We start from the raw sequence: 25,836 nt of genomic DNA on the forward strand, positions 1-25,836 counted from the left end.
TTAGCTCTTTTTGCATAATTTAATTATTAATCATTTAATTACACATTTTAATTGAAGTACTTAACGTTTGTTTCATTTAGTTGATGCTCTTTCCCAAAGCAACTTTTAAATGAGGAATGCTTTTGCCTGTGTTTTTGCTTTCATGTTTTATGCTGAAATTCTGAAATTTTGTTCCTTTGAGCCATTTCCGTTATGAAACTAGGTCGCGTTTTTGAGAAAAGTCTAATTCGGAAGATTTGACTGGAGATAAAACTGCTTGATTCTGCTAGTGATTGTTTTATTCTTAATTATTAATAACATAAAGCGACTAGTAGCTGAATCAAGCAGTTTTCTTTCCATTCAGATCTTGTGTGTGTTTTTGTAGGATGTTATATGGTGTGTGTGTGTACATACCATAGTTATATTATAGTTAATCCTGAGAAAAGTGCGAGGAGAACATAATGGATTACAACTGTAAAGCTGGTGCTTGTAAATCTTTATGATGTTTGTTTTCAAGCGTTTGTGCTGGCAAATTGTGCATCAATCATTATTTTGCTTGATTTTTGATGTCTTAAATATGCCAGTTATAAATGATTAGTGGATTATTCGGCTCCCCTTGATGCCTATTGTTTATGTATTTGCATGATTGTGCAGTTTTTGTGTGTCATTCAGGCGTAACAGGTGAGCAAGGGAGAGGAAATAGGATGTTTGTCTGCGTTTGACCTGTGGACACAATCAGCCGCCTTTAGACTGGGAGAGGTTGGCTATAACAATATACAGAAGCAAACAGGTACACACGTGAGGCCTTTAACCTGAATCACACAATGACTATGTTATTTTAGTATTTATGTACTATTAAAGTATCAAATTGATATATTTTTTATTTTTATTGTTAGTTTTCATTTTCATTTTATTTGAAGGTTTAGTCATTTTAGTACTTAAACATACTTATTTCAGTTGGTTGCGAAGACATTTCTTATTTTTAAAAGGGAACTGTGACAATCCGTAAACATTAAAATTCTCACTTATTTTCAAAAGTATAGGCACAAGACTAGCCTGGCAAGCCAGACCTACATCAAGATGTTAGGTCTGGAAACTCACCATAGTCACGGCTCAATCCGAGGGGCGGGATAAACGGCTGTCTTTCAAATTCCCTCTGCACGCAATAGGACAGCGCTTCAACCAACCAGAGCGTTTTCCCAACAGCGGAGCTTAGTTGATAGATTCAACTTTTGCCATATCTGGCCGGCAAAACGACGAACACATCTTCCTTTTTTTAAGAATGTCTTAAGTGCCGTTCTTTGCTCTTTTCTCAAAGAAAAAATTAACTCCAAGTCCTCCAGAGTCGCGGCCAAAGCCGATTCGAAAGACCGTTGTTCTCCATCAGCAGCCGTCATTCTTTGTTTTCAAGTAGCAGCCAGGTAACCGTCACAACTCTGTCGTGTATGTTAAGCCCGCCCCCGCCTACTCTATACACAACGTGATTGGCCTGACCCAATCTGGGTTTTTGCAGCGAGAAGGTTTATTGAGAGTTGCTAGACGTACCTGGCTGCGAAATACATTTTGCTGCCGCTAGGGTGCGTCTAGATTTCTAGGCTAGCACAAGACATAAGAGTTAACATGATTTTAGTGTGAAAAAAAAACAAAAAACGCTTAAATATTCATGTAAAAGCATTTCTGAAATTATAAGCCTGGCATTTTTTTAAATCCTTCAGAAAAATGGCCCAATCACTTCCATTATAGGTGCCTCACCATAACCTTAATTTTCTAAAACTTCTACAGCTTTCTACAATGCTCCACATTTACGAATAAATTTTTAAGATCCAAAGTTGTTGTTGTTGTTAACATTAGTTAATGCACTGTGAACTAACATAAACATGGATATTTTTATTAACTAACATTAACAAAGATTGATAAATTCATTGTTATTCCATGTTAGTTAATGCATTAACTAATGTTAACAAATGAACCCTTATTGTAAAGAATTATCAGATAATTTTTTGGGGGCAATCAATATAATGCCTCAAATGCTGCTGGTTGAGCTGATTCATGTACTAAACTAGGAATATTCCTTTACTATTTTTGTTTTGTTGATTTAACAATACATTCGTTAGTTGATCTACCTGAAAAGTGTAAACTTTGTGACAATATCAAATCATTGCCATTTTCGAGTATCACAACCAGCTCAACGCTTCATTGCTCAACCAATGGTGTGAGATTGGAGCGGGACTATCTCTTTGACCGACCAATGGCAGATGGGGGGAATGTTCGGGAAACCTGTTTTCGATTCTGTTTTGGAGGCATTAGCTTTCCTTAGTATGCCGGTCCATATGTTCATAGAGGTGAATAAATCTATCACCTGCACAAACAGACCCAGATTTTCTTTGTAAGTTCTAGCAAATCTGTTTTAATGAACAATTTTGACATCTTTAGAAGTCACCTTATTTTGCCTCTAATCCTCCTTCCATTCTCCCGTGCTCTCTGCCTCCCTCTGGCTGGGATCATGGCTGACCCACTTGGCGTCAGTGCCAGCGGCTGGCTCCTCGCCGTTCCTCTGAAAGACCAGACCAACAGCCGCAGCAACTTCACCGTGGGGCCTCCTGCCAGTGGCGGTGTGAGACCCTGCCAGTGGAAAGCAGTATTGCTCAGACATTTTCCTGTCTGCAGACTGCTGGACATTCACACTAACAAAGGGCGCTTTTGTGAGATCCAGGCACAGGGGCTTGAGGTTGACTGCAAGCCCACAGAAGGGACTCTAACCCTGGGAAATCAGGGTGTGGTGTAATAAAGTGTCCTGGAGGAAACAAAAATGACCTTTACTTGGTGATTATCGGCACAGAGATAAGAGATGGCCACGAGTACATGGACATAACTACAATAATTGATAATGAAAAACACATCCCAACTTATTTTTGTTGAGATTGAAAACGTTTCAGCAAAAAGTCCAGCATCTATACACAGTGTATGGAGCCTTATTTAATTATATTTTTAATTAAATTTGATTTTTTTTTATTCATTTTATTATGATTTTTTTTTTTTTGGCATAGTAGTACATGAAAATAACAAAAATGCTTGATAATGAAAAAGACATCCCAACTTGTTTTTAATAAGCTTGAAAACGTTTCAGCAAAAAGTCTAGCATCTATACACAGTCAAATGGAGCCTGATTTTATTATTATTTTTTTAATTTATTTTTTTGTGGCATCGTACTTTGCAATTCGGATGGGTTAGAGCCTGGGGAGTGGCAATTTGTGTCTGAACAGAAGACACAAGTCTTCACTATCTTTAAGATGCAATGTTCAAAGATGTGCATATGATGCATAGACCAAAAATAGTGCATCGAGAAAGTTTTTTTTGGTAAGCCTGTATTGATGCATTGACAGCATTAAAGTATCAATAGCTAACACACCAATAAGCCAATAACTATTTTCATGGCGATTAACGTGATAAATAGGTGCACGCGGAGGCTCTGCCTTCTTTCACGTGGAAATCTTTTCCGCTTAATCACAATCCGTGGAGATCAGACTTGACCCACGAATGAAAACATTCTGGAGAGCTGCTTTAGGTAGATAATGAGGTTGTACTTCAGATGAAATGAGACACTGACACTGTTTATGGTAAAGCTGCTTGATTTTAAGCAATCTTATCGTATAAAGTGCTCTAAATAAACGTGACATGACTTTGCAGAGCTCGTGCAAATTTATTGCAAACCACATTGCCATATATCCAGATGCTTTTTCTTATGCTTTATTTAAAAGAATGCTTGTTGTTTTCTCAAATTTGTTGTTTGCTTATTTTGTTATTGAGAGGAAAGTGCACAGCACATATTTACATATCTAAACGCTGCTCTCAGCAGTTTGAGCGCCGTCAGATGTTCGATAACAGTATATCGCGGATTCGAACTTTGTTTTACCGCAAGACGAAGAACGAAAAAGAACTTTGCCGTGAGTATATCGGGGCGTTAAATAATGACAGAATTTTCATTTTTAAGGGTTATTTAAGGCTTTTTATCTTTGTCTTACCTATACGTGATAATGTGGTTAGTTAAAGGAGAACTCCGGTCAATTTTAACATTGAGCTAATTTTTTTTTGTAAATTTGGAGTGCTGTCAATACAGAGAACAACGACAAAAATCGTTGTTGCCTACACCGTGTTATCCTCTTTTTAAAATTTGCACCCTGTTGACTTCAATGGGGCAATATTTAATAAAGATATGAATAAAAATTATGTTATTTCAGCCAGCGCACATACCTGTATTTACTTCCTGTTTTCGGTCGAAGTCCATAGTAATCGATTGTCGAGTTCACGCGCGTGATCATAGGTAACTAAACCTATGCGTGTGAACTCGACAATCGATTACTATGGACTTCGACCGAAAAACAGGAAGAAAATACAGGTAAGTGCGCTGCCTGAAATAACATAATTTTTATTAATATCTTTCACATCTACTGCTGTCAGATTCACCCGTGATCACTCTAAAGGAATCACTCACATTGGCTGTGCACTTGTAATGACACATCAAGGATGTTAAGAGGCTAAAAGCAGGTTTAAAACTTGCCCCATTGAAGTCAACAGGGTGCAAATTTTAAAAAGAGGATAACATGGTGTAGGCAACACCGATTTTTGTCGTTGTTCTCTGTACTGACAGCACTCCAAATTTACAAAAAAATGAGCTCAATGTTAAAATTGACCGGAGTTCTGCTTTAAAAAACAATTTATTTGCCTTCAGCATTTTTTTTCTGCAACCCAATCAGAAGAGACATGTGACCCATTAATATTTCTTATTTATTGAATGCAGTGTGGAAAAGTTGTGCAGAGGTTTCTGGGAATGACAGTGAATTTTTTATGGCTGAAGTGTTGGCACTGTTTATATAAACACCTCTCTGCTGTGTTTGGATTTTAGAGAACTCATTAAATAGATGTGTTTACTGCTTGCATCTACTGAACCATCTGATTACTTTACTGTCACCCTGATATGTCTGTTTGTGTGTGTGTATTTATGGCTGTGGGACCAATAGTAAGCGTGATTCCCCACCATCAAATGTACTGTTAGTTTGTTTCTGCTTAAACTGTGTCATTTCTCTTGTGTGCATTATTTGGGCATGATGAGCATTATTTGATTTAGATTTTTGAACATTTTTTTTTTTGGGATTGTACAGTATGTAAATGTTTTGTCACTAAACTAGACTAAAATTGGTTTGTGTTTGGGTCCTCACTTCCCAGTGTGTGCATCTAAGCCATGGCTGGTTTTAAATGTCGGCCGTGGTTGCTTATGGACTGATCGTCATGGTTACGGTGTTACAGTCATCCCCGCTCCCGCCCTGTGAGAGCGTTCGACAGAGACGGCAATCCCAGCCTGTCTCTGAAGTGCCACTTTTGCTCTGTCATAATCACCATCTCAACCACCAACCACACCCATCAACATGTTAGTGGAAACTGTCGATATGAAAGCTTCATATATTTCCTATAGGGGTGAGAATCTTTATGCACCTCATGATTCCATTTGATCTTGATTCACAATCTGATTCCAAATGCAATTCTCGGTGCATCTCAAGTTTTCAGCAACAGTGAGGGGATACATAATTTTTGCAGAAATTTGGCTTCTTGCTAATTTTGTGTAAAGATTCTACATTAAATTGTGTTTGCTCTGACTAGCCACTTTAGATAAAAATACAGGGGTATAATAATTAAAATGATTTAATATCAAAATGATTTAACGCCCCAGAACTACGAAGGTCTTACATTTCATACAGTTGATTGGTGATGAACATGAATGCAGGACAACAACTTGCTGTGTGATGTAGCCTATAGATTGCAGATAGAATAACCCTAAAATTCAAGATATCAGGGCAAACATGCCCCTGTATGAGTCTTTGTCTCCTATTTATATCATACAGTTTAGCAATATCACACGATTGCAAATGTGATATTGATTTTATACAACAGTTCAATAAATAAAGTTAATATTGTGTTCTTTTAGATATATATCGTCTGTTTTTACACGATTTTTACACCTTTAAAGTCAGACCAGAACTGTTGTGTCTCCAAGCAGCACACAGCAGTGTTCGTTTCATTTTTCGTTTCTGAAAGAATCTGCGTTTTGAACGAATCAGTCGGGTGAACCAATGATTCAGTTGCCAATTTATAAAGAGAGCCATTTACTCAGACTATTTATATAGAAAGACGGTTCACTCCTATTACTTATGAATGGGAGAAACTGCAACGCACAATATGGCGGAATACTTAAAAAATAAATACGGCCTTCCAAATAAAAAAGTCATTGCGCATAGGACTGCACAGGCGCATTGGCTGGTCTAGCCTAAAAAGTACGCTTTTTAACGCTATTTGAGCATAAGAAACAACATTTATGGGACAGTTCATGTCAGATTTTGTTGCAGATTTGAAATATGTTATTTAATTGTGAGCTCTGCAAGCAGTTTTTGAGATTTCAGGATTCCCCTTCAAGTAGATATGGCTTGATCTTGGATGCCTGAAATAGCTGCCCGGAGGTGTTGCAAATATGGCTGCCGAGTAAACAGACTTTCTTTAGGGGGGGTCTTTTTAAAGAATTGAATGAATGAATTAATTAATTGACTCAATAACTTAATGACTTAATCAACCTATACTGGCAGTTTTAGTTTCTTATTTAGAGTATCATTTCATTAAAAATAATTGGGTATAGTTTGCCCGGAAATTAAAATTCTGTTTATTCTTACCCTCATGTCGTTTCAAACCTGTATGACCTGTATGTCTTTCTTTTGCAGAACATACTTTTTTTTTTTTTTTTTTGCTCTATAATAGGGTTGCAAAGGGGCAGAAAGTTTCCGGTAAATTTCCATGGGAAATTAAGCTGGGGAATTTGGAACATTTTAAAAAATTTACACATTTAAACTTGTTTTTATTATTCAGTTTGGGTAAAAGTACTATATGGTGTTTTATAAAAAATAAATAAAAATAAATGAGTAAACCAGTCAGAATATACAGTATAAGCTTTCTTTAAGTTTAATTTTAATTAACTTTTAATTTCCCACACCAGGAGTAATTTGTATAGTTCCATTTTATAGCGATTATCTGTTCAAATTTTTTTTCTATGTTCTATGCAAAATGTTCTATTAAAGACAAGATAGATAATAAATATTTGTGGTACTGTAAAGTGGTTAAAAAAAAAAATCTGAATCGGTTAAAATCGGTATCGGCAGGTCAAACACAATGAAAAATCGGAAATCGGAATCGGGCAAGAAAATTGTAATCGGTGCATGTCTAGTAGCTAGCATCTGCCTTATGTGGTAAATAAAGTTATGCTAGCTTATTTAGCATCTAACTTATCAGCTTGCTATCTACTAGATGAATACATTTGTATGTGATATTTGCAATTTAAACATTTAATAAATGTATTTCCCCATAATATCATCAGAACTTACTTCACTTTGTTTAGTCCACAGGCTCAAATGTGTGCCTTCAATAGTCTTGTGCTTTGGGCTTCTGTACATGGAATGGCATGGATATTCAAGTGTATTTGAATGGCATCTGTTTGTTTTAGTCAAGATTATGCTAAAATATACTTTCCTCAACTATATTTAAGTTTCCTAAGAAGAGCCAACCTTCAACTTTGAAAATTCCCAGTTTATTCCCGTTTATTCCCATAAATTCCTGTTAATTCCCTTAAATTCCCATTAATTCCCATGGAAAGTTTCCATCTTTGAAAATTCCCAGAATTTTGCAACCCTACTCTTTAATTATATCTAAATAACAATTCAGATGCAGCTCCTGGAAAAAAAAATCATGGCCATTGTAGCCTAAAAATTGTATGATAAATTCTGTTGAATAAAAAAAAAAAAAATGTTCTAAAGCTACTTTTTGTAATGTCTGTTTAATGCTTTTCTAATTTAACACAATAATGATTTCAAAAGATCATTTGGGGCCAAATTTGATGATGATTGATTGATTTATTAACCGGCATATCATAAAAGATTAAAAGACTCAAAACTCAAAAGTTTTATTTAATTTATTTGATTTGATCATTTGAATAATGTATGTGTTTAACAGTCTTAGGTTTACTACTAAGAGTTGGCTCACAAAAGAGAAGAGTTCTTCTCCACTTAAATAAATACCATCCATTTCAGTTCATGTTCTCTTGCCATTTTCTAAAAGATGTGCAGAGGTGTGACATGTGAATGGAGTTGTGAGTGAGTGAGTGAGTGAGTGAGAAATCCTGCCTTTCTAGACTTAAATGGGAGGAATGTAATTTTAGGTTGATAAGGAGAAATATGGCTTACATACTGCTCTGTATTGACAATTTAACCAATGTTATCTTAACGGTAACTACACCTAAAGATAACACGATGTCCCTAGAAAAGAACAATTGCATGTTTTCAGGGAAAATGGTGTTGACGTGGAATGTATAAAGGTAAGAGGAGAGCAATGCTATAAATGGAAACCTCTTCATACCTTTGCATGGGAATCACTGCGCTGCAGATTTGGCCATAAGAGTTTCCCTTATGATTTTCAGTGCACATTAATTCTTTTTCAGCTGTGGTCATATTTTTGTGAGGATAAGTATACATTTAACCAATATCTGTGTTTCAGCTGGTTGCGTGTTGTATTTTTGTGATTTATCCAGGTAGAAATAAATAGCGAAGAACCTCTCTTGAAGAGCGTTTCTAGACGATTGTGTAGATTGCCGCATGAGTAATGGAGAAAATGCTGAGAGAGAGAATATGAGAGGGAAACTCTGCTATGGAGGAATTCAGTACATCTATTTTTACCCCGCTTGGTGAGAGTGGTTGCTATGGCATTGCCGATGGACACCGTTTGTCATGCCGGCGTCTCCGTGCGTGCAGAGCTGCACCGAAGATCCATGCTGGAGTGACTCACATCCTCAGAGCTTTACTGACCTACATCTTAGAGAACACACGCACGCAAACACACAGCGAGCCTGTAGAGACTCGATCTGACTGAGAGAGTGAGAATGTGTGTAGGCACCTTGCATGAATTTATTAAAAATGGAAAGCAGACTGTGCGGTGAAAAAAAATGAATGTGGACAGGAACGGAACAGGAAAAGCCATGTTTGGTTATCTCGACTGTATGGATACAGTTAGTAATGGTGGTGATTAAGTTGAAATTAGACATTTTTTCAGAGAGTTTAAAGAAAAACTTAGATTTGAATGTAATTTGACTAATCATTTAACCAAAAATGTCTTTGTGAATTTGAAACATTTCATTTACATTTTTGTGCATTTGGATAGACGCTTTTATCCAAAGAGACTTGAATTGTATTCAAGAATACATTTTATCAGTTCATGAATTTCCTAGAAATTGAATCCATGAGCTTTACATTGCTTGCGCCATGCTCTGTTGAGTTGCAGGAATATGCCACCTGTGGTGTAAACTAAACTAAAACTAAAACTATAATAAACATTTTAAGTAAAACTGAATAAAAAAATAGATAGATAGATAGATAGATAGATAGATAGATAGATAGATAGATAGATAGATAGATAGATAGATAGATAGATAGATAGATAGATAGATAGATAGATAGATAGATAGATAGATAGATAGATAGATAGATAGATAGATATTAATGAAATTAATGAAAATTATAAATTAATTAATGTTCCCTCATCAACTTGACATAAAACTGAAATAAAACAATTTAGAAATATTTTCAAAATGCAAAAGCTAATAAAAATGTCAAAAGCACATAACAATATTAAAATCAAATGAAAATGGAAAATATATAAATAAGAACTAATTCAAAATATGAATAGAGATGAATAGAGATAAATGATTCAATTTAGGGATGCACCGATATGAAATTTTTTACTGATACTGATAACTGATAATCTTTATATTTGAAAGCGATAACCTATAGATTGGCCGATAACTCTATCTCTAAATTTAAATCCAAACTTTGGTATAAATTTTGATAAAAACAAAAGGCCACTAAAAGCCACGTCTTACGCACTTCAACATAAATCAAACATATACAGTACAGTAGCCTAGTTTGAACCAGTGTACATTTTAAAATTAATTTTACACTCCTATGGCCAACTTTCTTTATCAAAAAAAAGAAAAGAAAAAATCTGTTGCCTTACAAAGAAATAAAATAATGCCTAAATAATGCAGACAAATCATTTGACATCATTACTTGCATATAAAGAATCAAAATGCATGTGTCATAGACTCATAAATAAATTGGATTAGCTTCCGCACAGATTTCGATATACATCACTGTATATGTGTATATATACAGTGATGTATATCGAAATAGGTACAGTACGTTTTTTCCCATACAAATAAATCATGATCATATAATGAAAATGAATGCTGACCACAGAGAGCAGCTTGGACATAAATATCTCCTTTATGTTTTACACAAGAAAAAACACGAGGATGAGTAAATAATGACAGAATACATTTTTTTGAGTGAGTTGTCCCTTTAAGAGCTAAAATAAAAAGCAAATGGCGGCGCAGTGGAATCCTTACACGCAATTACACAGTTGAAATATATATCGTCCATCTGTGACTGTTTTAATACGGTAATTCAAGATAATGCGCTATTGTGTGAAAATATTCAAGAAATAGGGCGGTTTATAGTGTACAGAGCACCTAAGGGTAGTTGTGGGTGTGTGTGTGATATAAAAGAGACCTCATTTGTTTGAGTGAGAGAGCGGAGGAAGAATTTGTTTGTTTGTCGTGCTTGTTATCTGGCTTTAACCTAGTGCTTTAGGCAGATCTGGTTTGGCTGACTTTGGTCCAATAGGTAAATGTCACTGTCGCAGGAGAAGCCTGAAAGATGTGGTTTTGTTAGCCTGTTTCCTTCTGCAATTTCTTCCTTTCTTGTTCGCTTTTTATTCTGCTTGCTGTTGGTTAGCCAAGAGTTTGTAGACTCTGCGTCTGATTGGCTGGAAACTCCTTTTATTTCTACCTCAGCATATGATTGGCTGCTGTTTGTCAGTGGTGAGCTACTCCTGATTTCCTGATTTGCTGGTGGTGAGTGTGTGGTGACTCAGCCTGCCGCATGATTGGCTGCAGCTGCCTGTTGAGCTGTGCTTAAGTCGCAGTAGAAGAGAGGAACAGTGAGCGAGCGAAGCAAAAGTAGGTCACTAGGTCAGCAGGTCAGTGAAGCATCTACTGACATCACAGTTACAAAACCATTGCTCAGCCTACTGTTAACGCCACAACCGCTCTGCAAGAAATGCTGGGGACTGCCTTACTTCCTATTTCTTCTGCTCTTTCGCTTTTATGTCTTGTTTTATCCTTTTTCACCATGATGTTGTTTTTTTCACAAGCCTTCCCCCTCATTTTTTTCTTCTTGCATGCCTTCTTATCCCTTTTTCTCTCGTACCCTCTTTCATGGCTTTACATGCCTTGCTTTTTCTTGCGAAATTCACTCCATATTTAGGTGAACAGAAAATATTTGACTCTATCCATACTTCTTTTTCCAGTTCTTCATCGCCTCTCCACATGTGCCCTTCTCTTGTTTTTCCCAGAATACTCCCTGTCCCTCTCCCTTTCTGTGTTCTCCCCCATTCTAAGAAATCCTTTGGATATCTATTTTTGTATGTGCAAATGACATGTTTTATGTGTTAAGGAAATATCTGTGGCACAGAGTCGGAGGATTCCTCTTCCTTATTTCCCCTGTAGTTTAGCAATTGTTTTCATATTGGAATCCAACTCCACCATCATTTTAAGTTATTGTGACTCATATCTGGAAAGCATCTAAATGCCAGATATCTTTATTTCACAGCCCACAAACATCAAAAAGATTTCAATGAAAACTGTCGGGATTTTTTGTGTGCCTTGTCAAACAATCCTGAATCCAATTTTGAGCATTCCTGTCATAATTTGGAACCGATCCTAAATGATCCTAATGGAATCCAAAATGATCCCCCTGGATTAACTGAAATTCCCATAGGATATATATATATATTTTGTCCTCTATGTATTAGTAGTCTTTGTAGAGTAAAAACTCTACTTTTATTGTTTTGGAATCATGTATTACTCAGGACAGTTATATTTATACTCCTTTTGATATTCTACAAGGATATTTTATTATATTGCTGCTCATAATAGTCGTGAATGTGTTCTAGAAAATGTGATTTTTATGTTGTAATCCTGTTAGAAAATTCCCATTTTGGTTTTGTTTGTGTTCATTTGTTTTTAATTCTTTCTTAGAACTCCATGTACATTGTATTGGAATAATGTTTCGCTTTGGACAGTTAAAGGAAATCTCAAGAGGAGCTGTGGGTGTTTTAAAATTATGAAGGATTTATTTTAAATCCCTTTTGATGTTCTACAGGGATATTTTATGCTATTGGTTTCATAATAGTCCTACTGGGAATATGTGCTGGAAAGATCTAGTTTTATTTTGTGTTTATTTGGAATCCTATACACCAACTTACAAAATATGTTCACCAAGGCTGCATATTTGATCAAAAATACAGTAAAATCATTACAGTTTAAAACAGCTGTTTTCCCCTTGTGAGGGCAAAGCTGAATTTACAGCATCATTACTCCAGTCATTAGTGTCACATGATCCTTCAGAAAGCATTCTAATATGCAGATCTGCTGCTCAAGAAACATTTCTTATTATTATCAATGTTGAAAACAGTTGTGGTGCTTAATAATGTTGGGGAAATCATGTTACTTTTCTTCAGGATCCTTGATGTACAAAAGTATTCATTTGTTATGGTATTTCGTACCATAATTCCATGTTCTGCTTTAATTTAATTTAATTGTTTTTCTTCATTTACACACTGTAATTTAGTATTCTATTAGTTTGTGTCTTATGTTTCTTGTTTGCGGTTGTTTGTGTCGGCTTTGTTTTTCTATTCCTAAATGTTGCAGGAGTGGCTGAATTGGGTGTGATCTGAGTCGGTATGCCGTTCTTTATTTTGTTTTTGTGTGTTATCTGGGTCAGTAGTCACATGTTGTGATCAGTAGGGGGACATAGCTGGTGTGCAGCGTGCCGTGACCGGAGCTCCAGACCTGCATGTGACACTCATAGTAAAACTGAGACCTTGAAAGTGACATTTCCAATTATTACCAGTGTTATCAGTAGCACACTTGTCAAACACCTCCGAGGAGGACCATGGACCATAGTGCATTATAGCGATCATCATGAGTTAGTGTGTCTCCACTGCATCTGTGCATTTGAGCTAAAGGAATGTGGCTATGTTAGCAGCTAATTAAACTCATCCAACCAACTAAATAAACCTCCTTCCCAGAGGTTTCATTGTTGTCAACCCAGCTTTATAGAATTTGATGAGACTTATATACAAACCATTCAAATGCAATTAGTAAATTTATATCTAGATATCTTTAATTACATTTCTGGTGTAAATTTGTTTGACATTTGTTGTACAATATTTCTTTTGGAAGCCGGATTTAATAGGCAGTTGGGTCATTCTTTGTTTGAGGTGGCAAGTGGTGTCCCTCTACTTTGCAACTGTCGAAATAAACTTTAAATGGCAATAAATCATAACGAGTTTGCATATTGGTATGATCTAAGGTTAAAAGAATTTGTGAACTCTTAAAAGTTGAATTTTTGTTTTAAAATATAATTAAGTTGGAGAGATTTCACGTGTAATAAAATCTGCCTGTTCCCAGTATACATCAAAGAGTTATCCTGGGCTTTAATTGCAATACACAAATAAAGGGGTTATATTGTGGATATAGATTTTGTTTACCATGTACAATTTAATGAAATTGTAAAAAATGTTGCAAAATTCCAGACAGTTTCATGTTTTAGAGTCTGTGATGTTACCTGGGTGGTGCACACGTATTTGACTAAAATTATAAATCAAGATGTCACATGACACAACACAATTTAAATTGTGCAATTCAAACATAGCCATACATTTTATTATAAAAAATTACAGTCATTTTGTTTTTCAAATCTTGTCTCTCATCACTCCAATTGAAGCATGACCCAGTTGCATGTGCTTTTTTTTCTTCTTCTTTGAGCTCATAAGAATCTGTGGGTGTGTTTAGGTATGCGTGTCCGTTCTGCGTGTGAATGTCATACGAAAATGAACTGACGCCACTCCAGAACTGTTGCTCAATCTGTGTGGTAGCTGATAAGTCACGCTAACTTCTAGCATTACGCCATACTCTTTGCTGTTATCCTTTTTATAGACCATTGAAATGCCCATAAAGTACAAGCTTGTAAACAAGAACAACTGACTGTTTCTGACAGGGGGACAAATACAGTAATGGGTTCTATCATTATGCTGTATTTGAGCACTAATGGGAGGTGAGGTGTTGTGTGACTGACTGACAGAAGGCTTTTCTCTGCAGTATGCAAAAAAGAAATATCTTTAAGAGTGTCTTGTGTTGGGAGCTTTCACACTAGAGAGGACTCTGCGTCTGTTTGACGTCAGAGCTCGTTTCATTTGGTTGGTGTGAAAGTGGTTTTCTGAATCTGAAGTTGGGTGAGCACTAGCGAATCATAAAGGTGCAAAGGCTTGGAAAGGTGGTCTGAGGTTTATGGGAAGCAATCCCAGATTATATATTTTTTTACACTGAATTTTTTTTACATTTTTTTTTATTGTATTTTTTGTATTTTTTATTATTTCATTTTCACTGTGCTTTTCGTGCTTCATATTGCATTTTATTTGTAGTTTCTAATTATTTGTATTTTTCTGTTTGATCTATTTGATTAAAAAAATTGCCTTTTTAATGTTTGATCTTGACTATTTTTGTGTTTCTTTACAGTAACCATCTTGGCCAGGACATTCTTGTAAAAACATATTTTAAAAGATTCTTAATAATAATAATATGCAGAGTTGTTAGCTAGTTACAGTGTTTAACAGCTGCTGCAGTTTTTCTTAGTGATGGTTTCTTAGTACGTATCACCCAAATAATTTGGACCCAAATTATTCAGTGTAAAAAGAGACTTGTGGCGGAAACAGGATCGAATCAAACTCTGGTTCAGACTAGACAATCAAACCATGCATGAAAATAGCCTAAATGTTAAGTATTTGAGAGAATTAGCCAAAATACAGTCTGTAACCTGTATTCTGATAGTAGTAATCTTGAAAAGCACATGCACTTTGACCCAACTTTTATCACAAACCTAATGCTTATTAAAGAACTGAACTGGGTCAAGGCGGCTACTTTTGTTTGTGAAGTTGTGTAAATTTTTACTTGAACGTCACATGCTTTTTTTTTTTTTTTTGCATAATGAAGTTTATAATAAAGAGAACAGGATGCTGTCGTCTCTATTCAGAAGATGCTCATTGATTACTGCAGTCTGCCTGTTCAAGACATGGAAACCTAATATGAGTGATGTGAAGGCAATACCGCACCACCACTGCTATATATAGACTGCCCTCAGGGGTGTGTGCCTTTGACACATGCACTTCCCTGGACACGTCTTCCAGCTTGTCAACGTACTACAGCTTCTTCTCGTCTCACCCAGCTCACTCTCACGGCTTCTTTCATGCTGGGTGATTTCCATAGAGAACGAATGCCTGTTCTCATTTTACCAGAGTTGTATACAGGAGTACAAAGAGTTATGCACTCCCACATGAAGGGAGGCACTCATACATTTTATTTATTTAATACATTTATAATTTTTTATTATTATTATTATTATTATTATTATCATTTTGATATTTTATATATATATATGTGTGTGTGTGTGTGTGTGTGTGTGTGTGTGTGTGTGTGTGTGTGTGTGTGTGTGTGTGTATATGTATATGTGTATGTGTGTGTGTGTGTGTGTGTCATTTGTTATATCATTTTTTATATATTTGATGTTTTTAATTTAATTTAATTTTATATCTTATTTTTATTTTATTTTATCCTTTTAATTTTTTTTTTTCATGCAAACAACAAAAGGACACATTTAAAAGAGAACAACATTACAAACCTATATGCATGCTTCTTCTGTGGAACACAAGCAACGATTTTTTTTATTTTTTCCCCCTTCGTACAATGAAAGTAAATGTAAAGTAAATTAAGTAAATTATTTCTAGGTGAACTATCAATTTTTTTTTTATTTTTTTTTTAGCATGTGAATGTGAATGACTACTGTGATTAGTACAGTGCACATCAGACTGCAGTCAACTGGTAATGACAGTGAATTCTGTATGTTCTTATGAACGTTTGAACTTCGGCTCTGCTTTTACTGTATTAAGTGTTTATCTTTGGTGGAGAAAGTCTTGCCAAGTCGTCTATCAAGCTTGGCAGTACATCACAACATCTGTGGCCTTGCAAAATATCCTGCAGGGTTAGGCTGAATAGTTTATTTTGGGATGGACAGAACTGTTAGTCCAGGGTGAAATGTTAAATGTCAGTTCATCATTTAGGGTATAGCGGTAATTATGCTTTTCTCCTCTGCGTTGTTTACCAGTTTAACTTTCAAGGTCATGACTCTTCCTAGGCTTACTGAGTCAAAGTGATGTTTTTATCTTGAAACCTGAACGCCTAGTTTTATGAAATCAGATGTTTTTATTTAATGTTATTTTGGTTATAAACTCCTTAGCACCAGTTATACTAATGTATTAGTAGTTCCTCTAATGTAATTGAAGCAGTTTTCTCAGGAGCCTGATGTTTATATGACTAATTTCTGTTTCTGTTTCAGATTTAAGAGCAGATTTACCGTGGTTCAGGAGCGTTGCTGCTATTACAGAAATAATGACATGAGTGAGTGTATTTCTTCCCAAATTATTTCATAAATTACAATTCAGTCTTTAAAATCACAACATATTTTATTTCTTGCCAGCTATGCTTGCATATTTATTCACAATGGAACGATTTAAAATTTAATTTTGGCTTTTTTATTTCATGTCTGGACAGTTATTTCATGTGACATATATTTTCTTAAATTAAGCATCATCTCTTCTAAACCTAAAATGATTTAAGGAATATATATTTAACATGCTACCTTCATTACATACAGTATAAAATGTGTAATCATAATGCAGATTGTTTCTGGTTTTTCTTAGGTAGAGCTAACATGTGGTGCTTCCAGTCTCACACCCGACTGAAAGCACATACACCCCACAGGGACCCACAGCAGGCCTTTCTACCTTGACCTCAGAATCCTCTGATTGACCCTGCACACGAAAACATTCATATTCACACGCACCTTCTGTCTTGCCCACCGATTGTCCTCATCCTACATCCTGTGGCAAGCTTCTCTCTTCCTTCCTTAGAGCAAGCACGCCTGAAGGTTAGTTTGCTTTTGAATGAATTACCGTATTTAGTTGTTGTTTATTCCACATGGGTCATTGTTGCATTTTAATTGAATAACTTCGTGGACGCTTTTATATAAAATAAATTACAAATGAGGAAAAACACAAGCAATTCATCTTACAAGAGATGCTCATATCAGGAGCAGCAATATTGTAACCACATTAGTGAAAAATAAGGACGTCAAAAGTACCAGAACTTCACTACAAGGTAGTGTATTAGTAAAATAAAAAAAGTATTAGTGAAAAAAAAAAAAAGATTGGCATAGTAAAACAAAATACTATGCCATTCTTTCTGCTGTATAAACACAGTCATTTTGTCTTATGTTAAAGTCGGCATAGAAAGGAAGTTTCATCTTTTTTCCTTATTGTGACGTATATATTCGAGTGAAACAGCTTCTTGTTCTCAAGGAAAAATTTTGGTCGGGACTTGATTTTGAGTGACAGGTTGTCCCGCCCTCACGCCAGAAAACATGTCATCAGAGAAAAGAAGAGATCATGTTGCTGCAAGAGGGAGAAGTTATTTTGATTAAAGATTACAAGGGGATTTTTTAAAAAAAATGCCGTGCACTGATACATTATTTATAATAAATACTGCAATATTTCATAAAAAAAATAAGAATTGTCCATTTTGATTTTAAACAGATGTAAAAAAAACCACACAAAAAAACAGATGTGTGTCAAAGTATGAGATCTTTACATTTACACCTTGCAGTCTAAATGCAACTTAATAGATCTTGTTTTTTTTTATTTTTTATTATGAATGTTTTCTAATTAATTCTGAGACTTTTATGCTGTTAGATACCTGAAAAATGTCAAGCATTATCTACTTTGTCTTTATTCAATTGTGTTTCTTGAAAAACTGGAAGCACTTACTACTACATTTAATTTTTGCAGTAGTAAATAACTGGTATTTGTATTGACTGCTGAATGTTTGGTATCATGACATCCCTAATAAAACAGTAGAAGTAGAGAAGATTTTTTTAAAATGTATTTTAAGGAGTTCCTTTTAAATAAACACATTTAAATTGCATTAAATAAAAAAAAATGTGTTGTTGTCATTTTGTTACCCAGGTTAATGTACAAATGTCTACCTCACGCTTAAAGATCCTCTCTCTACAACTGCGACCCTGAACACACTACAAAAATGACCTCCAGCATAGACCGGTAAGTCCTTGGTCGACCCCAAACCATCCTTTAAAGAATCGATTAAAGGGATAGTTCACCCAAAAATGAAACTTCTGTCATCATTTACTCTCCCTAAAGTTGTTCCAAACCTGTATGAGTTTCTTTCTTCTGCTGAACACAGAAGAAGTTATTTAGAAGAATATGGGTAACCAAACAGTTGATGCTCCCCATAGTATTTTTTGTCAATAGGGCCCATAAACTGTTTGGTTACCCATATTCTTCAAAATATCATCTTTTGTGTTCAACAGAAGAAAGAAATTCATCAATTTGAGGGTAAATGATAAAATAATTTGTATTTTTGGGTGAACTATCCCTTTAACAATAGTCAAAATCTACAAAAAACATGTATCAGAAAAACACAGAACATCTATAAAATGGCTAATAAACATCTCCAATTATTATTTTCATTCAAACCAAGACAGTTCCTGCCCTGCACCGCATAACAGCATCTTTTGCCTGACACCGTTACCATGGTTACAGTTACGGTGCAGCAGAGATGAAGCGCTCCTATTAAACAATCTTAATATCCATGTTCGTAAACAGCTTTCCTTCCCTCTAAAATGCAAATGTAACACACCCATGGCCGGTTGCTATAGAGACAGCAGTGAATGGAATGACATTAAACATGCCCACTCTGGCCGGCGTCGAAGCACCCGGCTTTTTTCTAACTGGTCGAGCCTGTTGAGTGACAGTGAGATGGGCCGTTGTGTGGCAGCGGTGTGGAATTTTTCAGGCTAATCTCTGGATTACCGCCACGCTGAATAGAGCAGCAGCTCCATTTTCCTCTCTCAAAGGTTTCCTGGTGAAGTAACTGGAGATGGCACCTACGGTCGAAAACAGAGACTTAAAACCATCACCATATGGCGCTTAAACAATCTGTATTTTCTTACCTTATTCAGTGAAATCCTCTCGTCTCTCAGACCCTCGTGAGCTCTAAGTGGCCCTTCACACAGGACACGTTCTAGGCAGAACACTGGGGGATTTCATATGCATTTTACACAGTCGGTTTAACTTGTACGTATTTTGCTCATGGTTTGTGTTGATTGATTTGAGTGAGAGGAAAAAAAGGCAACATGTGAGAATGAAGCCCCACACCTCTGACATGGGATAAGAAGTAGTTGTTTTTATTTTCCAATTTTTGTTTATTTGTTATTCTTAACAATTTTGAATATTTGATGTTCAGCATACTGAGTTGCATCTTTATTACATGCATTGCATGTTAATATAATTACAATAGAACTAATAGCAATGTATAAGCTGCTTAAGAAAATAATTGCATATTAAATATTTATTTTAGTAGTTTATTTCGTTTATCATAATGTAGAAATTACAAACTAATATACACGTATTATTAATTATTATTTAGCTAATATTATATCTGATGCCAGATAAATAACACAATAAATGTGCTCTTTGCTGTTTATTTTTATTTATCAGATTTCATGCGTTTTCAAATCCAGATGTCCAATATCCCGGTACTGGATAATAAATATTATATGATTCCGCTCAATCGAAAGAAGTTATTGCATTTTGATATTTAATATGCAGCAGTTAACATTATTCTTAATATAATATATAAAAAAAACATACCCCACTGGAGCTATTAATTCTTTTTTTAATTATGGTAAATCTTTCATTTTCGTGATAGCGCTTTTTGTTAACTTTGGTAACACATTACAATAGGTTTCATTTGTTAACGTTAGTTAATGTATTAAATAACATGAATTAACAATGGGCAATACATTTGTTACTGTATATTAATCTTTGTTAATGTTATAAAAATACAACTGTTCATTGTTTGTTCATGTTAGTTAACAGTGCATTAACTAATATTGACTAATAAAGCTTTAGATTTTTATAATGTAGTAGTAAATGTTGAAATTGACATAAACTAAGATTAATAAATGCTGTAGAAGTGCAGTTCATTATTAGTTCATGTTGACTAATTTCCATCCATCCATCCATCCATCTTCTACCGCTTATCCGGGGCCGGGTCGCGGGGGCAGCAGTCTAAGCAGGGATGCCCAGACTTCCCTCTCCCCAGACACTTCCTCCAGCTCTTCCGGGGGGACACCGAGGCGTTCCCAGGCCAGCCGGGAGACATAGTCTCTCCAGCGTGTCCTAGGTCTTCCCCGGGGTCTCCTCCCGGTGGGACATGCCCGGAACACCTTCCCGGGAAGGCGTCCAGGAGGCATCCGGAAAAGATGCCCGAGCCACCTCAACTGACCCCTCTCGATGTGGAGGAGCAGCGGCTCTACTCTGAGCTCCTCCCGAGTGACCGAGCTTCTCACCCTATCTCTAAGGGATCGCCCAGCCACCCTGCGGAGAAAGCTAATTTCGGCCGCTTGTATCCGGGATCTTGTCCTTTCGGTCATGACCCACAGCTCATGACCATAGGTGAGAGTAGGAACGTAGATTGACTGGTAAATCGAGAGCTTCGCCTTGCGGCTCATCTCCTCCTTCACCACGACAGACCGGTACAGGGACCGCATTACTGCAGAAGCTGCACCGATCCGCCTGTCAATCTCCCGTTCAATCCTTCCCTCACTCGTGAACAAGACCCCAAGATACTTGAACTCCTCCACTTGAGGCAGGGACTCTCCACCAACCTGAAGCGGGCAAACCACCCTTTTCCGACTGAGAACCATGGCCTCGGATTTGGAGGTGCTGATTTTCATCCCAGCCGCTTCACACTCGGCTGCAAACCGTCCCAGTGCATGCTGGAGGTCCTGGTTTGATGAGGCCAACACGACAACATCATCCGCAAAGAGCAGAGATGAAATCATGTGGTCCCCAAACCTGACCCCCTCCGGCCCCTGGCTGCGCCTAGAAATTCTGTCCATAAAAATTATGAACAGAACCGGCGACAAAGGGCAGCCCTGCCGGAGTCCAACACGCACCGGGAACAAGTCTGACTTACTGCTGGCAATACGAACCAATCTCCTGCTCCGGTCGTACAGGGACCGGATAGCCCTTAGCAAAGGGCCCCGGACCCCATACTCCCGGAGCACCCTCCACAGGCTGCCGCGAGGGACACAGTCGAATGCCTTCTCCAAATCCACAAAGCACATGTGGATTGGTTGGGCAAACTCCCATGAGCCCTCCAGCACCCTGTAGAGGGTATAGAGCTGGTCCAGTGTTCCACGACCGGGACGAAAACCACACTGTTCCTCCTGTATCCGAGGTTCTACTATCGGCCGGATTCTCCTCCAGTACCCTGGCATAGACTTTCCCAGGGAGGCTGAGAAGTGCAGCCCGGGTGGTTGTGGAGGCAAAAACTCGGGCCTGGGAGGAGTTCGGTGAGGCCATGGAGAAGGACTATCGGTTGGCCTCGAAGAGATTCTGGCAAACCGTCCGGCGCCTCAGGAGGGGGAAGCAGTGCCCTACCAATGCTGTTTACAGTGGAGGTGGGCAGCTGTTGACCTCGACTGGGGATATCGCCGGACGGTGGAAGGAATACTTCGAGGATCTCCTCAATCCCGCCGTCACGTCTTCCATTGAGGAAGCAGAGGCTGAGGGCTCGGAGGCGGACTCGTCCGTCACCCAAGCTGAAGTCACCGAGGTAGTCAAGAAACTCCTCGGTGGCAAGGCACCGGGGGTGGATGAGATCCGCCCTGAGTACCTCAAGTCTCTGGATGTTGTAGGGCTGTCTTGGCTGACACGCCTCTGCAACATCGCGTGGCGGTCGGGGACAGTACCTTTGGACTGGCAGACCGGGGTGGTGGTCCCTCTTTTCAAGAAGGGGGATCGGAGGGTGTGCTCCAACTATAGGGGGATCACACTAATTTAGTTTATTAATTTAGTTTACTAATATCAACTAATGAAACCTAAAGTGTTACCTTAACTTTTTTAATGTGGTAAGCTGTTATGCACTCATATTCGCTCATCCTGAAGTGATGGGACTGGTCCTGCTGTACAGTTAAGCCTAAGTGAAAAAGTGCAAACGGATACATTTAGAATTCACCATGCAGTGACATCTATCATGATTGAATTTGTTAACGTCTACACATTTTACCCTCTATGACGTTGGGACACGTCACAGTTTGTTAGTCAAGGTTCTCTGGTTTTTATCTGTCATTAATTCTCAAGCCGTTCATGTCACATCTCATGTTGTAGAGTTTATGTCAGGTTTAAGTTTTAAATATGCTAAAATATAAATATGCACATAAGTGGGGCAAGTAAAACATAAAAGTAAAGCAACACATGTCAGATTAAATTTGACTAAAAACTTCAGCATTACTTGTTTAACATCCAGCGGGCTCGATGATGTACATTCCAGCATTATGACACATTTTCTTGTTGATACAACCAAATTTGTTCAGACATGGTTCTTTGGGATGTCTGATGAAGTTAATGATGATTTTTTTTGAATGGTCATACCTGATATTTTTCTTCCGCACACGTATTTGACACTTTCCAAACACTGTCTGACAGAAACTTGGGTGAAATTCAGTCACAACTTCTTGTGATTGTCTAAACTGGCAAATGTTAGTTTTAAGGATTGTAATGTTTGCCAGGTCAAGCAATAGGACTTGAGTTTAAGTCAGGAGTCTCAAGTCCACATCTCTGATATCCACTGATAAACATTTCATCTAGCAAATCTAGGTCAAATGTGTGTTGAACAGTTCTGGGCTGCATTAAAAACTCTTGAGGAAAATTTACGATTAAGGTGAATACAGATAAAGTGGGACACTTAAGCTTTATTGAGAAATTATGTGTACGTTACTTACTTAATTTATTCCTGTGATAGCAAAGCTGAATTTTCAGCATCATTTTGTTTTTAACCCTAAACTTACGAACAGTGTTGTAAATGATGACAGCATTTTCATTTTTGGATGAACTATTATCTTAATTTGATCTTATTTTTATCTTTAATTTAAATGAGCATGGGGCATTGACATTGCCATTTGGATCTCATTTGAAAAACAATGTCCAATCAGGAAGTCCACTTTACGTGGCCAACACTGCTAAATTATGTTTTCCTTTTGGCTTCTAGTTAAATATTGGCTCTTAATATTTGCCAGTAATTTATGCCTTTTGGTAAACATGCAGCACTATAACACATACTCCTCTTTTTCCAGTCCTTAGCAAAATTTACATTTGATAATAAACATCATGGTTAATTGACCCTTCGCAAAGAACTTTGAAATAAACATGAATAAACATCAAGAATGTATGTTGTTTCAACCGCGGAAATACGTCAATACACACCATTTTTCAAGTTCAAGTCCACCGACGACAGTCTACTAACTCTCCTGTCTGGTTAGCTTGTCGGACACAATGGCGGATTCGGCGTTATGAAACTCCTGGCGAAGAGTGAATAGAGTGGTGCAGGTATGACAACACTTTGTAGGCCGATCGGCAGTTAGCATCACACTGGTTCCCTCTCCAAAAACCCAATAGGATTTTCCCATAGGCTTTTGGATTTTCTCTACAAACAAGCTCTGTGATCAACAAAAGTTTATGGTACTTGCACGTTTTGTCCATCAAGATAATTATCACAAATGAACACAACCTTTATGAATTTTGAAGCCTAAATGCAGTCGCCAGAAGTAAAAAGCTAAAGGTAGGCTATAACGACTTCAACGTCACCATCACTAAGCTTCCGACAACTCTTTCAGTTATCTAAAAAAAAAAAAAATTCACAGAAAGTTTGAGTTAGAATCGTTTATAAGAGCACAATTATAAGCATAACAAGGCTGTAAAATCGAACTTTTCAGCGTGATGACGTTTACTCTCCTCGACAGCCTCTCTAGTCTCATTTAGCCACTTGTTAGCCACCGCCCTTTTCAAGACATGTAACAGCTTCAAAAATAGTACTGATGTAGAATAAAACGTGAAACTGTCTTGAGCTTGTGTTCACCACAGACCTTATTTCAGCCATTTAACCAAAACCCCATAAAAAAACATAAAAAAAAAACATTGTGACTTCAAGACGATGGAACCAGAAGTGCTAAAATCCTAACTCGTTTCCGTGTTTTGGCCTACAAAGTGATGTCATTCCTGCACTCTACCACTCTATTCAGGGCACGTCGAGCCTCTGTGAATGCATTGTGATCAATGCTGTGCTTTGAAACTAGATCTCTGGCATCAGTTGACATCTTTATTGCATTGTTGTGGTCAACTGTTGGTGTGTTTGCTTTTCAGGCATCAGGAAGATAGCAGTTAAAACGGTCACTCTGTCTCTCTCACGACACAAACACTATTAAAGTTAATAATCAGCCATCCACATCCTCTAAGTGCGTGTTCGAGAGGGAACTGTGAAATTAATACACAAGCACTGCATTGTTTTTGTAGTATAAATGTAGGTCATCACATTTTTCTACTTCTAATTGGTCATATTAGCTTAATTTCAGTATACTTAAATGAGGTGCATGTTGAAAACAAGTCGTTCGAAGGGTAGTTGCCTAGTCGGATAGATTGTGTGTGAAAGAAAATGCCACACAATGAGCGTGCACAGTGACTAATGGACTTGTTTGTGTCTTCAAAACAATTACAGCTCTCCTCTCACTTTAATTTGTGTGTGTGTGTGTCCTGTCACTGTGTGGAGGGTCTTTTATATACAGCAACTTTAAGCCTAAAGACAGGTGTGGAATGAGGTCAGTCATGAGCCGATACACAATCTCTAATGCTGGCTGTGTGTCACGCACGAGGCTGTAGTGGCAGACGCAGTGACGCATTTGGAAGTGAACGATGAATGTTGAGTGTGTGGCTTTAAATGCAACCGAAGCATTCAATTGCAATTCATACATAATGTGATGGTCCTATGGCTCCAAGGCTGGAAACGTACTAAATGCATCTTATGTTCAACGAATATGTGTCCTCTCTTTTGTGATGGAAAGTAGCCAATCATGGTTTGTGGCTATGGTTTTACACTAATGTTCAAAAGTTTGGGGTCAGTAAGGATGTTTTTTAGAAAGAAATTAATAATTTCATTCAGCAAGGACACATTAAATTGATTGAAAGTGACAATAAAGACATTTATATTTCAGATCAATTCTGTTCTTTTCAGCTTTCAACATCAAAGAATCCTGAAAACAAGAAATGTTTCTTGAGCAGCAAATCGGCATATCAGAATGATGTCTGATGGATAATGTGACATTGAAGACTGAAGCAATGATGCTGAAAATTCAGCTCTGCCATCACAGGAATACGTTTCATTTTAAAATATATTAAAATAGAAAACCGTTATTTCCAATTGAAATCATTACTATATATTTTTTTATAAAATAAATGCAGCTTTAAAGGAGAACTCCGGTCAATTTTAACATTGAGCTCATTTTTTTGTACATTTGGAGTGCTGTCAATACGGAGAACAATGACAAAAATCGGTGTTGCCTACACCGAGTTATTCTATTTTAAAAATTTGCACCCTATTGACTTCAATGGGGCAAGTAGTAAGCCTGCTTTTTAGCCTCTTAACATCCTTGATGTGTCATTACAAGTGCACAGAAAATGTGAGTG

The 25,836-nt window shown here is 37.1% G+C and overlaps 1 protein-coding gene across 7 annotated transcripts in view; it reads left to right on the forward strand.

Moving 5' to 3' along the window:
• clocka (clock circadian regulator a) overlaps positions 1 to 25,836 on the forward strand; it is a 66,156-nt gene that overhangs the window by 14,366 nt on the left and 25,954 nt on the right. For 5 of the 7 annotated variants that reach the window (XM_081378527.1, XM_081378530.1, XM_081378531.1 and 2 more), the window contains exons 3-5: positions 16,575 to 16,636; positions 16,939 to 17,165; positions 18,259 to 18,351. In XM_081378527.1, the coding sequence (XP_081234653.1) occupies positions 18,332 to 18,351 (20 nt within the window). In that variant the 5' untranslated portion in view covers positions 16,575 to 16,636; positions 16,939 to 17,165; positions 18,259 to 18,331. Of the gene's footprint in view, positions 1 to 741; positions 770 to 16,574; positions 16,637 to 16,938; positions 17,166 to 18,258; positions 18,352 to 25,836 lie in introns of those variants that run through there. The other 2 variants (XM_081378529.1, XM_081378533.1) reach the window with 2 other exon arrangements.

This window comes from Scardinius erythrophthalmus (assembly GCF_964197995.2).
Source record: "Scardinius erythrophthalmus genome assembly, chromosome: 11".
Lineage (NCBI taxonomy): Eukaryota > Metazoa > Chordata > Actinopteri > Cypriniformes > Leuciscidae > Scardinius > Scardinius erythrophthalmus.